We start from the raw sequence: 17,405 nt of genomic DNA on the forward strand, positions 1-17,405 counted from the left end.
AAGCAGCCTTTCGTCCTCTGGGGGAGCCTGTTCAGAGATGCTGGTGAACAGCCCTTTCTGGATCTTAGGAAACCCCACCAAGTGCTTCACACCTTGCAGGCCTTCTCAGTGCGCTACTCTGCTCACCTCCCCTGCTTCACTTCTGTTGGCTGAGAAAAGTGTCACATCTGCCTGGGTGTGGGCAGGAGCTCCTGAGATAGCTCCCAAATTTCCTAAGTGAATGGAGGCCATTGCATGTACTGGTCTCTTGCTTGTGGTGGAGGTAGTGGGGACCAGGAGGAGGGGTAACACTTGGTTTTCTCATTAGTTCCAAGGTCCCCTTCTTGGTTGTATCCCTGTGGCAGCAGTGACCAAGCCAAGGCCTTGGCTAGATCAAACCATCACTCTGTCGGTAGTCAGTGTTAGCTGGGTATCTCCACAGCCACCATTGTACTTCTGGATCCGACTGTTCTCTAGCCTGCTCTGTGACTGGCCGACCCAGCATTAGCTCTTCGTCCATTGAACATCTGCTGTATTCACTGCCAAATTGATCTTCCTAAATAGCGTTTCTAACTTTCTCATTCCCTAAAGCATCTTTATAATTCTGTTAGAGTCTAGTAGAATCATACTGTAAGGATAGTGACAATAATAGTTAGATGAATAGCTGAGCTATAGTGACACTTGCTCTGTTTGCACTTGGCAGCAAAGTGCTGGTGGTTTCACATACTACAGAGCCTCTCTGACCAAGCTCAGCACATGCTGAGTGGTACTAGGGATCAAACTCATAGCCTCATGCTTACAAAGCAGGTGCTTCTGCCACTTGACACAGCCATCCCCAGACCCTGCCACCTTGTTTCTTGTCCTGAGTTTATTGTCACTTTAGCTTTTGGCAGTTTGTAGTTGCCTGGACCTCTCCCCTGACTTTTGCCTGGGTTCCTCCTGCGCTTCCTGCTTCCCTGAGGGACAAGTGGCTCAATTCTGTACTGCTTCTTAGTGGGAACTCGCTGTACAAAAACAAGATCATACAGTTTGGAAGCAAAATAGTTTTACTTAGGACATGTGAGAGAGAAGGGAAAGAAGGAACCCTGTAAAGTAAAATCAAGTATGCGCCGAGTGGGGATGTGGGCCAGCCAACTGGGTTGCACTGTAAGGAAAGGGAGAAGATCCTCACCTGGAGGAGAGGCTGTGGTTTCTGTAGAATGGAGTGTATTTATTCTGGAATTGTGTCCGTGACAGGGGCCACACCCAGCAGTGCAGGGGTTTCTCCTGGCTCATTGCTTGGCAACCACTCCTGGCGGGCCATGGGGGCAGGTGGTGGAACCAGGGAATGCCAAGAATCTACAGGCCTCCCACACAGAGCATGAGCTCCAGCCCTGGAGTGCTCTCCCCTGCCCTTCAGTTAGCTGCTTTTCAAAGCATATAATTATTCCATACCTAGTTCCAGCACAAATCCTAGTATGTTTTCAATATAGCAGTAACTGCTTAATGAAGAAATGGTTATTTTAGTTTACCCTTCTTTGAATTTCTAGAAATCAATTGCTGAGCAGAATTTGGAAGATACCAGACAACAACTCTCGGCAGCCAGAAGCAGCCAGGCCAGGACCATCGACCTCTTGGAGACGAGGGTACTGATCTTACTTCTGGGGATTCTGGGGAGTCTTGGCACAGGGTGAGGTGGAACAAAGTGAACAGACTGGTAGGATGACATGGTTGTAACTGAGAACCTGTTTCTTAGGCTTGAGTTTTTTGTTTAGGATATTAGGTGTTGAGAGGGGCAGTGACTGGCTATGCTCAGGGACTTCTGGGGGTGTTCGGGATGGAAACAAGGTCAGCTGCATGGAAAGCAGGCCCCTTAATCCTGTATTCACTCTGACCCCTGAAGTTTTCCATTGCAGTGACTATGTTTTTGATCTTAACCTCGGCAAGGTTGCTCTAGTCATTGTCTGTCTTTTTAGCAGGATGAGGGGTATGGGTAGGGGTAGATATAAAGAGGCGTCTGCCAGCTGTCTTCTGTTTGTTTTGTTTGGGGGCCACGCCCAGCAATGCTCAGGGCTTACTCTTGGCTCTGCACTCCTGGCGGTTACCAGCTGTGTTCTGGATCATAGTGCAGGGGATCCCATCAAGAGGGGATCCCCGTGCAGAACGTGCACTCTAACCTTTAGTTTATTTCTAGATTTGGGGGGAGGGATTTGGACTTAGACCATACCTGGTGATTCTCAGGGGCAATCATCCCTCTGAGCCATCTCCTCAGCTAAGTTCCTGTGTTTCTTCATTCTTGCCATGTTACAGCACCGTTCCATACGAAGTTGCTCTCTTATTTATTCCCTTTGCGCCTATTCCCCTTCCTCCCATAGGAATCATTCCAGTGTGGTTAATAGAGTGGGGTGACCTTAAGCTGGTGGCTGTGGGGTTTGTGTGCATGTGTTGATTTAGGTGAATGATGAAACTGCCTTTGTCTGCTTGGTTACTTTCAACTGCCCTGTCTCAGATCTGTGTGCACCTCTCTGTACTTTAATTGTTTGCGACATGCCAGACTCCGGACAGCCTCCTTCCTGTCCACAGGGTCCACTGCAGTGAGCACCTGTGCCCCATCACCTTCTGGAGAGAGACTGCATCTGACTTAATGGGGCTAAGTAGGACACGAATGTTCCCTGAAGGGCTGCACCTGGCCCTCCTCCCCCCGCATGCTGGAGGCTCCTGTGTCTGCGCTCTGCCATTTTCAGCATTGTTATTTCCCAACCCTGTAATTTTCTTGCCAGTTTAATGAGTGTGAAGTGATATTTAATTGTTTTAATTTGCATTGCTATAGTTACTAATGAGTTTGACCATCTCTTATATGCCTGTTAGTCTTTTGGGTTTCTACTTTTGGAATTGCCCATTTATATCTTTGGCTTGTTTTTCTTGGGGGGGTTGTTTGGCTTATAGGATTTCATTATTTAGTGCCTAAACCTTTGTCATTTTTCAGTCCATATTAAGTACTTTCTTCCTTCTAAGACTTTTAAGTGAATTTCATTTATTCAGATTATTACTTTTCATCCTGTAATGAAAGGTAGCACTTTTCCCAGTAGTTGTTTTACTTACATACGAACTTCAGAGTATGTATTGATATTGTGAGTCTACATTACCCATTGTTTTGTTTGGGTTTTTTTTTTGTTTTGTTTTGTTTTGTTTTTTTTGCTTTTTGGGTCACACCCAGCGATGCTCAGGGGTCACTCCTGGCTTTGCACTCAGGAATTACTCCTGGCAGTACTTGGGGGACCATATGGAATGCCGGGGATCGAACCCAGGTCGGCCGCGTGCAAGGCAAACACCCTACCCGCTGTGCTATCACTCCGGCCCCCTACATTATCCATTGTTATAGAGAAATGCTTTCTTTTATTCTTCAGTTGATATTAGGTACTATACCCCTGCTGAACTCTTGCCTCTAGTATTGGATCATTTCTTCCACTTTCCTAGGCAAGTAGTCAGACATCTGTGAGTAATGATAGCTTTATCTTGTCCTTCTGGGTCTTTACACTTTGGGTCTTTTTTCTGTCCTTAGAGAATTGGCAAGGCCCTCTAGAACTCCAGAGCAGATGTCAGGGTGCCGGGGAGGCTGACCCCCCTCTGGGTTCTTTTCCTGCTGAATGAGTCATCTAAACAGTCAAAGGGTTTTCGAAGGAAGGTCCCACTTTCTGTGTATCTTAATGTGAATTCACCAGAGGAACCATAAAACCTAAAAGTATTCTTCCATCATTGAGTCCCTACCTCTCCTTCACAGAACCCAGCCTCCCATGTGATTCTGTTTTCATAGTTAAGCTTACTAAGATCACACTTTAAAAGAGATTGGCACTGTGGTGCACATCTAATGACATTTAATGTCATATGCATGGAGAATTTACTTTGTTGTAAACTCTTTTGGGGCAAACCAGGGGTATTGCTTCGTTTTGAAAGGACCGGGAACATCAGGAATCTGGGCAGACTTCCCCTGACAAGGAGGGAAGCTGCCTCTGTTCACTTTCAGAGTGAAGCACTGGGTTTTTCGGACAAGGCAGACCTGTTCCTTGATGAACTGGCCCGTGGTGGGAGCCCCAGCACTGCATTCTTGCACAAATAGGGAAGCAGGAATTGCATCTATCAAGAAAGGGCAAAGGACTGCAACCAGGACAAGAGCCTCTTCTCAGTCTCAAGGGCCTTCTCTGCCCTTAAATCAAAATCATCTCTGGGGACTGGAGATGTGCCGAGTGATGGAGCACCTGCCTCCAAGCAGGAGTGTGCCCTGGATTCAGACTTTGGCACTGCAGAAAGAATAGAGAGATGAAATGAACTAATAAGCGATTCTAAGTGGTGGTAACAGGCTTCCTGAGGCCTTCAGTGGACCTGAGGTCACTACACTAGCTGTGCTTACTGGCTGATTCCACTCTGGGTGTGTGGAGAAAACAAAACAGTAGGTTTTGGTATGTATAATATTTACTGAATTAAGGAAAGCCCGTTCCCATTGCCAAAGTTATTTTAGTTGGTTTTTTAAAGTCATAAATATGTAGGACTAGGAATTTATAAAGATTTTTAATTTAGGAATCCAAAGAGATGGTTTAAAGGGCTGGAGCACATATTTTGCGTGCAGCAAGGTTTGATCCCCAGAACTGCAGTTCTGTTTTCTGTAAGGTTGTGACTTACTTGCATATGTGAGGCCCTGGGTTTGATTTTCAGCCAGCACTGCAAATAAGGGAGAAGAAAGCTTAAGTTCTTCATGGACTGGGGGCGAAAAGAAAGTAATTGAGTTTTCTTTGGTCTCTTAAGTATGGTGGATAATATTAATATATATTCTATGTAAAACACTCATTGCCTTGGAATTCTGGACCAATTGCCTATGTTTTTTTTTTTAAGTTCTATTCCTTTATTTTAAAGTAAGAGCCAGCAAATTTTGGGGGGTGGGACAAGGAGAGTTGGGCCACACTGAGCTGTGCTCAGGGATCACTCCTGGCTCTGTGCCCAGGGATCACTCCTGGCAAGGTTCAAGGAACCACATGGGGTGCTGGGGATTGAACCTGGGGCCCGGGTTGGCTGAGTGCAAGGTCTGCCCTCTCTGCTATCTCTCCAGCCCACTACAATATTTATTTTTTTCTTTTTCTTTTGTTTTTTAATATAATAAGCTTGACTTTGATTAGCTGATATTTTCTTGTTTGTTTTTTTGAGCCATACCTGCCAGTACTCAGGGCTTACTCATGGATCTGCTCTTGGGCATCATTCCTGATGCAGCTCAGGGGACATTATGGAATTTCGGGCAAGCGCCCTACCTGCTATACTGTCTCTGCAACCCGTGCCCTTTATTATTTTTTATTTTATATTTATTTTTAATAGGGGCCACCTCCACCAGTATTCAAGGGCCTGAGGTCACTCCTGGGGACAGGAGGGGTGTGGTGCAAGTGCTGAGTAATGCCCCAAAATATCACCGTATCACTGTCATCCCGTTGCTTATCGATTTGTTCGAGCAGGCACCGGTAACGTCTCTCATTGAGAGACTTATTGTTACTGTTTTTGGCATATCCAATATGCACAGGTAGCTTGCCAGGCTCTGCTGTGCGGGCTCCACACTCTTGGTAGCTTGCCGGGCTCTCCGAGAGGGGCGGAGGAATCAAACTCGGGTCGGCCACCTGAAAGGCGAACGCCCAACCGCTGTGCTATTGCTCCAGCTAGAGCCCCCAAATAAAACAAAACAAAAAGTTTTTATTCTGTATCCCCCAGTCCCTGCACTCTTCAATTCGGTTTTCTGTTTCTCTAAACTTGTTGACTCTCCACATTTCATATAAATGAAATCATACAGTATTTGTGCTTTGGGGCTGGAGAGATACTGCAACAGATAAAACACTTTCCTTGAACTTTGCTGGCTTCAGTTTCATCCCCGGCACTACATAGAGGCCAGTGAGCACTCCTAAGAGTGACTCCTGAGTACCGCAAGGTGTGCACAAAAGTAATTTGTGCTTTTATGATAACTTACTTCTTTTAGCCCATATCTCAAAGGTTCATCGATATTGTTGCATTTATCAGAATTTGCTTTTTTTTTTTTTTGGCTTATTGAGTCACACCTGGCAGTGCACAGGGGTTATTCCTGACTTTGTACTCAGAAATTACTCCTGGCAATACTTGGGGGACCATATGGGATTTGGGAATCGAACCCAGGTTGGCTGCGTGCAAGGCAAACACCCTACCCATTGTGCTATCACTCCAGCCCCAGAATTTGCTTTTTTTAAGGCTAAATAATATTGCATCATCTGTCTTGCCACATATTTTTTAATCCATTCATTTGTACATGTAGATTTGTATTGCCCCCAACACAAGGTGTTGTGGACAGTGCTGCTGTAAATGTTAATTTGCAAGAGTTGGCGTGGATTTATCTCTTCCTTTTCTTGGGGTGCTTCCCAGGAGGGGATTGCTAGGCCATGCACTAATCCTGTGTAACCTTTTTGGGATATGGATCCGCTGGATTTTAGCTCAGATCCTCCCACAAATGGAACTAGCCATTATGGACAGTTAACGTTGTCGTTCTCCCTGGAAGTGTTCATGTTCCTCTCGTGGTGGCGCCTCTGAGCTGTTTCCCTCCCTTTGCTGTGTTGTTGCGTGTCTAGTTGTGCTGCAGTTATCTGGAGATTGTGTACTCAATTGTGGCACTGGGTAGCACAGGCAGCTGTGCCTCCAGGATCCACTCAGCATGAGGGACAGTGCCACACCCGCAAGGCAGGTGTTTTCCCATTGAACTATCCCTAACCCCTTTCTGACTATCTCTTGCTTGTTCTTTGTTTTTTGGGCCACACCTGCTGGTGCTCAGGGCTTACTTTTGGCTCTCTGCTCCAGGGTCACTCCTGGCGGGGGACCGTATGTGGTACCAGAGATTGAACCCGGGTCGCCGCATGCATGCAAGACAAGCTCCCTACCCGCTGCACAAAGGTGCTGCACTATGGCTCTTGCTCCCACTTTCTGTGTATCTTAATGCGAATTCACCAGAGGAACCATAAAATCTAAAAATAAATAAATAAATAAAAAATAAAAGTATTCTTCCTTCATTGAGTCCCTACCTCTCCTTCACAGAATCCAGCCTCCCATGTGATTCTGTTTTCATAGTAAAGCTTACTAAGGTCACACTTTAAAAGAGATTGGCACTGTGGTGTACATCTATCTGTGCAGTCGTGGTGACAGCGCCAGTCGCATTGCAGTGGTTTCATGGACTTGTGAAGCCAGGCTTGTGTCGATGGCAGTTCCACGCCTGGGGGCCTGCCATCAGGACTGACACTCCTCGGGGCACTGGTTGTGGGAAGGTGTCAGCACCCCATGTTTTGACATGGGAAAAGAAAAATACCCAGTGCCCCACAGTAGCCCATGACTCAAAATGTTTTACAAAATGAATTACAAAATATTCTTGAAGAAGTAATTCAGGGTCTGAAGGCTACATGGAAACACAGAAGAAAATGTAAGCGAGGAAGAAAAGGGCAAAGCTTTGCTAGAATTGTGTATAAAGTAGTCTAGAAGAAAGTACATTAGTATAAAACTAGTATTTTTTTCTTTTGGGGTCACACCCGGTGGTGCACAGAGGTTACTCCTGGCTCATGCACTCAGGAATTACTGCTGGCAGTGCTCAGGGGACCACATGAGATGCTGGAATTGAACCTGGGTCAGCCACATGCAAGGCAAACGCTCTACCCACTGTACTATTGCTCTAGCCCCACTAATTATTTATTGAGGGAAAGTTAGCTTAGGGGTTATTCCGTGTGTGTGTGTGTGTGTGTGTGTGTGTGTGTGTGTGTGTGTGTGTGTTTGGCTTTGGGGCCATAGCTTAGGGGTTATTCCTGGTGTGTGTGTGTGTGTGTGTGCTCGGGACCTTACTGAGTGTAAGGGATTGAGCCGGAGTCCACTGCGTGCAAGGCAAATGCCCTTCCTGCTGTACTGTTGCTTTGGCCCCTATTCCTGGTTTTGTGCTTAGGAGTGACAAGCGTTGGCAGTGTTCAGGGGATCGTACAGCCATATGCGGTGCCAGGGAGCATACAGCCCTAATCCTTACATTCTCTCCAGCTCAATAATCCTGTTTAACCATAGTAGGTTTACAGTATCAGTTTTTTCATTTAAATTCATAACATATCTGTTTCATGATTTTAAGTGGGTCTGTTCTTTAAGGCTAGTTTTTCCTACTCTGGCCTTAGATGTACCAGGATGCTTTTATACACAGAGTGTTTCTGTTCCCCTCTCAGGTGAAGGAGCTGGAACAGAACCTACAGGCATCTGAGGAGAAGCTGAAGCAGAGCTGCAAGCTGGTAGCGACGCAAGAGGCTCAGATCCTGGAACTGGTACGTGGTTCTCAGCCCACATCACTTTCCCTTCAGGCCTTGCCCAAATTACTCCTAGCTTCTGAAGTGTGGGCTTTGGACCTGACCCGATCTGCAGCTGTGCTGGGTACAGGTCGGTGAGCCCCTGCAAGTCAGACCTGTGGAGGGGCTGTCACCCGCTGACTGTCCAAGGATGTGCTCCACTAGTGGTCAGATGGCAGCTTGCACACAAGATGCTGGAGAACAGTGCCAGGCTCTGGGGAGAAGATGTCAGGCACTTGGGAGAAGGAAAAGGGGCCCAGGCCAAGGCCAGAAACAGAATCATAAAAAGTTCGCCGAGCTGCATACTTGAACGTGGTTTGCTGGCATCCCTGCAGCAGATCTTGGGGGTCAGGACTGGTGCCTTGTTCTCCGGGGCACTTGCCCTTGCTCTCCCACTTAGTAAATGGCCGAACACACCCGTCTTCAGTCGGAGCCTTGGCTTGCTAGTGCTGTCTCAGGCTCCAGTGTGGCCTTTGGTGGGACTGTGCCCAGTGCTGTTCCCCCAGCATCCACACCCGCCCAGGTTAACCCTGAGGCCAGGGTTCAAGACAGAGCTGCTGCAGGCAAGGACAGCAGCAGCAGGCAGGCCAGGAGGGACAGGAAGGAGCATGGTTTCTGTTGGACACCCATCCTTGACTTACTGAGGACCGAAACATGCCACTCTGCCAACCGGTGCCCTCTGCCCGCAGGCTGGCGCCCACCAGGAGAGCAGCCGTGCACAGCAACAGGTCCTGACTGTGGAGCGACAGTGCGCCGAACGCACCCAGGTGCTGGAGGCCCAGCTCTCAGCCCTGGAGCGAGCACGGGAGGCCGAGCACACCGCCGCCGAGCAGGGCATGGTGAGTGAGGGAGGAGCTGTCGGGGACAAGCTGTAAGCAAAGGGCTAGGGAGCATGCTTTACATGAGACACGTATCATGAACACCACCCGAATGTTCAGCTCCCCTGAGTACTACCAGGCATGATCCCTGAGTACTGAGAATGGAGGAGTCCCCAAGCACTACCAGATGTGGCTCTGTGAGGCTGAGATGCCCTCCCTGGTGCCACCATCCATGCAGACCATGATCGCGACAGCTGTGCGGAGCCTCGTAGACAGGGCCACCGGCTGCACTGCAGGTCCCATGATGGAAAAAGGATGTGCTAGTACTGTGGCAAGAAGTACAACCCCAGTGAGCACTGTGAGAGCACCACAACTGGAGAAGCGAAACCCCTGGTAAACAGCATGACCAGATATGTGAACTTGGCAGGGGTGTGTCTGTGACTCTCCCCTCTCTGGTGATGACAACTTGAGGGGAAGGGAAAGAGGGGGAAATTCATGACAAATGATGAACTGGGGCTAGGAAAACAGCTCACAAGACTGGAGACCCAAGGTTCAGAGTTTGACCCCCAGCATTGTATGGCCTGAATTATTACCATGTAGAGAGCCCTGTTGGCCCCCAGGAGGCGCCAGTGAGCCCCAGTGTTCCTGGGTCCAAGCAGTGTTTCCTAGCCAAGCGGAAGCTCACTGGGCCTGCACAGCAGGGCTGAATATTGCCAAGAGTAGACCGAGCCTCCGGAGCACTGCTTGGGAACCCTGCCCAAAACATTAACTGGTCCCCAACACCTCAAAAAAAATTTGAGGGCCAGGGAGGTAGTGCAAAGGGGGAGTGAGTGCCCTCAAATTAACTGCCAGGATCACAGACCCCCTGAGCATTGCTGGGTGGTTTTGGAGGCCTCCGGCACTGCTGGACCTGAGCATCCCTGGGCCACAAAGCATCTCTGAGGAGGCCACAAGGTAAAAAGAGAAAAGGGAGAAAGGAAGGAAGGAAGGAACAAAGAAAGAGCGAGCCAGGTCTACCACATTTGGTCACAGTCCTAGCTTGTGTCTGACTCTCCCCGACTGCCCGAGCAGGTGGGCATGAGAACTGGACTGGGACGGGAAGGACAGGTACTGGACAATGTCTCACAGTACAGAAGCACTTTATTCCAGAGGCCAGGGGGCAGCTGGTGGGAGGCAGGGCGGCCAGGGGAGCACAGCAGCTGAGAGGCGGTGGGCGGGCCCGAGCAAGCCAGTGGTTCCTATGCACCTGAGGGAAGGGAAAGCTCTTCACCGGGCTCAGTGGAAGGAGACTTTCCGGGCTGTTTTGTAAAGAGGCATCGTAGAGGGAACAGAGACATGGTCCCCCTGAGTGGTTCCCTGCTCTTGAGCCACGCCAGAGGCAGCTACAATTTAAACTGGGTTCTACTAAGTACCTTAACCCCTGTACTCTTTCTGGCCCCTTAGCTTTATTTTTTTAATTACTTGAGGACAGGGCTGTGTCTCTACCAGCAGTGCTTTGGGGCTGCTCCCAGCTCTGTGCGTAGGGAGCAGTGCTCAAGGACCACATGGTGCTGGGGACCAATCTGGGGTCAGCTGCATGCAAGGCCATGCCGTCCTCGCTCCCCAACCCCCAGTGTCTCTCCCTTCCCAAATGAATTTCTTCTGGGGACCACACCCAGTGGTGCTGAGTTGGGGCCAGGGCCACTTCCACTCCATAGTGAGGCTGTGCAGGCCTAAAGTTTTGGGGCTCATGGACCATCAGGTTGTGGGTTGGGTCTGTGTGGTGCTGAGGATCGAATTCGTAGCCTCACACATGCCAGGAATGTGCCGTGCCTCTTGAATTGTACCCCCAGTCCAAGACTTTCCTTTATACATATCCTTTTCTCAATTTGCAGAGAGAGTTGGAGCAAGAAAACGCAGCCCTTAGAGAAAGTAAAAATGAATGTGAACTATCTTTTCACCAGCACCAACTTGAACTAAAGAAGCTAAAGGTATGTATTTCGTTGGGTCCATTCTCAAGAGTCCAGTCTTCCACCTGCACGTTGGCCCTGGCCAAGTAGCAGTTCCCTGCTGCAGTGGGAAAGGAGTGAGCTTAGGGTGTGTTCGATACTTCTGGGCACTTGCTAGAAATTGTCACCGCATTGTAGCCTTTTAGTGGTCCAGACGATAGGGAGACTTATGCTCATCTGGCCATTAAAATGTCTTGGGGTCTCTGAACATAAGTCATTGTCAATGTTCCGTTGTTGGAGTGGGTGCTTGGTTTGATTTTTCATGTCCTCTCTGAGGCCCAGCCTTTCCTCCAAATCATTGTCCCCATTGCCTGCCTGAAACCTGTGCTTTCCCCGTGTCACTCATGCTGGTGTCTCCAGAGAGAGCTGTGGAGCAAAACTCGGAGGGGACCTTTACTCGGACTATGTCCTGCTGGTCACCCCCTCCCCATTCTGAGATCCTGGTGCTCAGTCTGTGCTGCCCACTTCATTCCCTGCATATAACCGGATGAAGAGGAAAGAAACTGCCACTTTCCCATAGCCCTGAGCTCCCCTGAGCCGTAGACCAGGCGCTTTGGGGGACTTATGTGCCATGGGAATGTCCAGAAAGAGTCAGCTTTCCAGACTGGCTTGCCACATCCCTGGCAGCCCTGTGGGAAACATGTGTTTTGGGGTCAGGATTTCTTACTGTGGTGAGGGCCACACCCAGTGGTGCTGGGGTGACCACTCAGTGCCCCAGATCTAATCCAAGGTCTTACATGTACAAGGCACATGTTCTGACATTTAGGTCACATCCCCAGCTCTGGCAGGGTTTGGGGAAAGCTGCCAGCAGTGCTCAGGGTAGCATGTGTGTTGCTAGGGATCAGACCTGGGCTTCCTGCTGGGGCAGGAATAGGCTTGGTTGGCTCAGCCTGTGAGCCTCCTCCTTGCCTGAGCAGTTGGCTCTATGGGCATGCTCTGTTAGGAGGCCAGGACAGAAGCTGACCTCTGTTAGGAGGCCAGACAGAAGCGAGCAGGCCTGTCCACTTCTGACGCTGGGCTGTGGGAAGAGGGCCTTGGGATCCGGGTCCGTTTCCAAGCTGGGGCTGTAGCACTGCCGTGGATCAGACAGAGGGAGAGAGAGGAGGGGATGGCACGCATCTCCTGTTGGATTTGCATGACTCCGAGCTTCTGGCCGCTTCTCTAGTGATTCTTAGGGCAGATCATTGGAAAGCAACCCTTGAGCACAGCTGGATGTGCCCCCCCAAAAAAAAAATTGCCTGGGACAGTCTTCAGAGCGTTGATTTGAAGCTTCAGAGGACTACAGTGGGGACCATAGTGTGCACCAGCAGTGACCCATGCCCCGCCGCGCCCTGCCGCGCCCTTCCCTGCCCCGCTTTACTGAACTAGCTTGGAGATAGAGTGGCCAAAAATTCACTTAGTTAATGTTGAACTAAGTTGATTGGAAATTATTGGTGTCCAGGCTGAAAGGCGGGGCGGGGGGGGGGGCCGGGAACAGAAAACAAAAATTCCCTGAGAAAGATACCATCCAGGACCTCTAAACATTCATGCACATTCTCTTTTTAATTCAAGCACAAAATCAGTGATCAGATAAATCACAAAACAATATGAACAGAAAAAAACAGACTCACAAAATACTATTATCGTGTTTGAAAGGGAGAAAAGACAAGGACCAGGAAATAGGACCCAAAATATAATTTTGAAATTGTTAATTTAGGTCTCAGAAGTGCTTAAAGATGGAGCCAGAGGGGCGGGAGCGATATAGTACAGTGGGTAGGGCATTTGCCTTGCATGCGGCCAATCTGGGTTCGCTCCTCAGCATTCCATTTGGTCCCCTGAGCACTGCCAGGAATAATTCCTGAGTGCAGAGCCAGGAGTAACCCCTGAGCATTGCTGGGTGTGACCCAAAAAGCCAAAAAAAAGATGGAGCCAGAGCGATAACATAGCAGGTAGGATGCTTGCTGGCCCAGGTTTGATCCCCTGTACCACATACGGTCTCCTGAGCCCTGCCAGGAGTGTTGCCTGAGCACAGAGTAAGGAGTAAGCACTAGGCAATGCCAGATGTGTTCTCTGCTCCACAAAACAACAGTAGTGCTTGTAGAGAATATATGGTGGTGGTAAATGGATATTTTCACTTTTTATTACAGTGATGATTATTTCACCACAGTTCATCACATCTCCCTATTTTGGGGGATGGGTGGTTGTTTTGGGGACCATACCTAGCTGTGCTCAGGGCTTACTCCTGGCTCTGCACTCGGGGATTACTCCTGGCAGGCTTAGGAAACCATATGGGTTTCACAGACTCTGGATGGCTGTGTGCAAGGCAAGCACCCTACCCATTGTACTGTTGCTCTGGAGCCCTGTCACATCACTTTAAAGTGATGCAGCTAGCTCATCAGTTATACTTCACTGTGACTTTTTAAAAGCAGTGAGCAGGGGGGCTGGAGTGATAGCACAGCGGGTAGGGCGTTTGCCTTGCATGCGGCCAACCCGGGTTCGAATCCCAGCATCCCATATGGTCCCCTGAGCACCGCCAGGGGTGATTCCTGAGTGCATGAGCCAGGAGTGACCCCTGTGCATCACCGGGTGTGACCCAAAAAAAAAAAAAAGCCAGTGAGCAGGGTCTGGAGCGATAGCACAGCAGGTAGGGCATTTGCCTTGTACACATCTGACCCAGGTTTGATTCCCAGCATCCCATATGGTCCCCCGAGCACCGCCAGGGCTGATTCCTGAGTGCATGAGCCAGGAGTAACCACTGTGCATTGCCGTGTGACCCAAAAAGCAAAAAATAAATAAGTAAATAAAAGCAGTGAGCATAACACATTAAAACAATAATTGGTGAAGTAAAAGAAAGTAGAATTAAATGCAGAAATTCAAACTAAAGACAAAGGATCCTATGAGATGTTTTACGTTGTGTCAGTGGAGTCCTGGACTAAATGAGAGAGAAATTAGTGAAGAGAGAAAAGGCTGAAATTTCCCAAACAGTTAAAAGCCATTGACTTAAGATATAGAAGTTTCTGTCCTTACAGACTGGAACAGGAAAGTAAATCCTTGCCCAGACACCCCAGAGTAATAGAATAAAGAAAATCAGTAAAGCAACAGCAGTCAGCCCCACTAGATTTCAATTGAAGAAAGCGGTCAAGAATATCTTAGAGGTGAGCTGGAGTGATAGCATAGTGGTTAGGGGGTTTGCCTTGCACACGGCCGACCCAGGTTCGATCCCAGCATCCCATATGGTCCCCTGAGCACCACCGGGAGTAATTCCTGAGTGCAGAGCCAGGAGTAACCCCTGTGCATCACCGGGTGTGACCCAAAAAGCAAAAAAATGAAAAACAAAAAAAGAATATCTTAGAGGTAAAGGAAAATTTTAGATGGAAATACGTAAATTCCTAGATGTGTGTTTCGGATGTAAGGAAAACAGAGGGAGGAGCAGAGATGATGGCAGATGTGAGCACAGAAGCAGCAACATGGATGCACACCCCCCCCCCGCCCGGGTCACTCAGGGTTCAGGCCTGGGAAAGAGCCATAGGTTCCCGTGCTCAGTCATAGCCAGAGCAGACAGCGTAAAAAGCATCGAGAGGGAGCAGCTGCAGGAAGCAGGAGCTAAGGGACCACGGGAGGAAGTGGGAGTTTCTAAATGTAGAAATTAAGGGGAGGAAGCCCCACAGATTTGACTCAGCGAAGTCAGTGTCGGGGGGTAGGGCAGTGAGTAGGTTCAACTGCACAGTGGGTGCAGCTGTTTCATCAGGGTGATGTTGCTGCCAGCAGAGCCCCTGTTGCTGGCAGAGCCTGGTACCAGGGGTGCCAGTCTTCATCCTCCCTCCCGTCCCCTTCTTGTCTCACATGGGCAGAGAGCACTGTAGAGCAATTGCAGGCTCCTCGTCAAGTATGAAGACTGGGTACAGTCAAGAAGCTGCAGCTGAGCCTAAGGTGCAGTTCATTTCCAAGCCTAGAGGGAATTTTCTCAGTATTTTGGGGTTCTGTATTAGTACCGCAGTGGCCAACAAATACACTAAATAATTCCACCTGGGCATTTTTGTTTGGTTGGTTTTTTGAGCCCCACCCAGTGATGCTCAGGGGCTATTTCTGGTGGGAGTCAAGGGACCAGCTGGGGTGCTGGGTTTGAACCCAGGTCGGTCATGTGCAAGGCAAGTACTGTACAGCGTACCCGCTGTACTCTGGCCCGTGGTCTGTTGGTTGAGATTTCTCCTATGCCCAGGCTTTGGCTGTCTTTGTCAGCATATAGTCTGAGGCTGGTGGGAAGGTGTTTGCATGTGCTGGTAAGGTAGAGTTTTGGAGTCCCTGGTGCCAGCTCTGCACATCTCCTGTGCAGTGCTGGTTGTATCTCTTCTTGGAGGGCTGCATGAGCCCTTTGGCTGGGACCATGGACTGTTACTTTCTCCCTCCATCCCCAATAGTCTCGGCAGCACATGTTTGGAGACATTTATTTATTTATTTATTTATTTATTTATTTTTGCTTTTTGGGTCACAACCTGGCAATGCACAGGGGCCACTCCTGGCTCTGCACTCAGGAATTACTCCTGGCGGCGCTCAGGGGACCATATGGGATGCTGGGAATCGAACCCGGATCGGCCGTGTGCGAGGCAAACGCCCTACCCGCTGTGCTATCACTCCAGTCCCGAGACATGTATTTTTTACAGACATTGAGAATTAGTGGCATTAATGTTTTTTCAAAACAAATACTTCCTGGGGGCCGGAGTAATAATACCTCGATAGCAAGTAGGGCATTTGCCCTGCACGTGGCTGACCCAGGTTCAATCCCCAGCATCCTATATGGTCCCCTGAGCACCACTAGGAGTAATTCCTGAGTGCAGAGCCAGAAGTAACCCCTGAGCATCTCTGGGTGTGACCCAAAAAGCAAAGAAAAATAACAAGTATTTCTTGAGCCCCTGTGCATACCAGCTGGGTGGCCTGGTGGCTTCAGGAGCAAACCTGAGCTGTGCCTGTCAGGCAGAATGCCAGGTCGGGCATGGTTCTATGGCATTGGCACACTCTTGGGCACTGCAGGACTAAGTCAGCTGCCCACACTAGCTGGTTTTTGCAGAAATCCAGTTCCCTTGTGCTAATGCCGATTGCCCTTGACTTACAGGGGCTCACCTGCAGATCAGCCCCAGGTCTGGGTGCTGGGGGTGCTCTTCCCAGTTGGGGAGTGGGGGGTGTTCTGAATGCTGCTTCCCACCCTTGCTTGCCTCTCTTCTCATGACTGGTTCTTGATCTCTTTTTTTTTCCCCCCCGGTTTTGGTTTGGGGACCACACCTGGTGCTACTTGGGGCTTACTCCTGGCTATTCCAGCCACCCCTTGCTCATGCGACAAAGAAACTGTCTTGACAGTGTGTGAGAATTTCCCTGGAATTCCTCAGCCCTGATGTGGCCCCCAGATGCTGGGTCTCATCTCTTTCATGAGCAGCCAAGGTAGTCACTGGTTCTCAGCACAGAGAGGCCACTGCAGGGGAGGCTGCCTGCCCTGCAGGACACTGCTCCCTCTGCTCCTGCAGTGTGTCCCCACAAGGAACTGAATTTCGGGGCTCCATCTCCTCCCTGTTTTCTGGGTGCAGGAAGAATGGAGCCAGAAGGAACGGGTGAGCCTGGCCGTGGCCCAAGCCCTGGACGAGGTGCAGAAGCAGCGGGAAGAGCTCCAGCAGCAGGTGGGCCCACGCAGGGCTTCGCGGTCCTAGCGAGCACTGGGAGGGGGATAAAGCAGCCCCGACCCTCACAGTGAGGGTCAGCGAGGATTGGATCAGGGTCACAGCCGAATAACACGGGGCTGAAACTCTCGGAGCTGGGCCAGTCCTGCCTTTGAGGACATGAAGTCAGGCCCAGACACTCCAGTGATGGGTCTCGGCTTCGATCCGTCTCACCGAGTCTGAGCCTCAGACGGCCTCTGAACAGACCATGGGTTCTGGGGGGTGGAGATGGTGCTGCCTCAGATGTGCACCCTGTGGGGCACAGAGGCTATGGTGGGCAGGCTGGCACCACACCCTGCCAAGATGTGCGGGGGCAGGGGGGGGCTGTTTACGGGAACTGCCAGGTACCCACTGAGTGCTTGAATTCACAGGGATTTATGGGCCACCCTGCGCCAGAAGAAAGGGCCAAGTCTTTCCTCTTGGGCATGGGGCTGCTGCTGCCATCTCTCTCTCACTTTGGTCTCTCTTGCCAAGGTGGCTCACCTGACCTCTGTCATCAGTGAGAAGGAGCAGACTCTGTACGAGAAGACGGAAGCAGCGCTCCAGAAGGAGCAGGAGTTCCAGCAGCTACAGCAAAGTGAGGGGCCAGGGAGGGGGCAT

The 17,405-nt window shown here is 49.9% G+C and overlaps 1 protein-coding gene across 3 annotated transcripts in view; it reads left to right on the top strand.

The window, feature by feature from the left end:
* Positions 1–17,405, top strand: part of GOLGA1 (golgin A1) — a 52,638-nt gene that overhangs the window by 27,984 nt on the left and 7,249 nt on the right. For all 3 annotated transcript variants that reach the window (XM_055134185.1, XM_055134188.1, XM_055134194.1), the window contains 6 exons: positions 1,509–1,604; positions 8,199–8,294; positions 9,005–9,154; positions 11,008–11,103; positions 16,677–16,766; positions 17,280–17,382. In XM_055134185.1, the coding sequence (XP_054990160.1) occupies positions 1,509–1,604; positions 8,199–8,294; positions 9,005–9,154; positions 11,008–11,103; positions 16,677–16,766; positions 17,280–17,382 (631 nt within the window). The remainder of the gene's footprint in view (positions 1–1,508; positions 1,605–8,198; positions 8,295–9,004; positions 9,155–11,007; positions 11,104–16,676; positions 16,767–17,279; positions 17,383–17,405) is intronic.

This window comes from Sorex araneus, chromosome 1, assembly GCF_027595985.1.
Source record: "Sorex araneus isolate mSorAra2 chromosome 1, mSorAra2.pri, whole genome shotgun sequence".
Taxonomy (NCBI): Eukaryota; Metazoa; Chordata; class Mammalia; order Eulipotyphla; family Soricidae; genus Sorex; species Sorex araneus.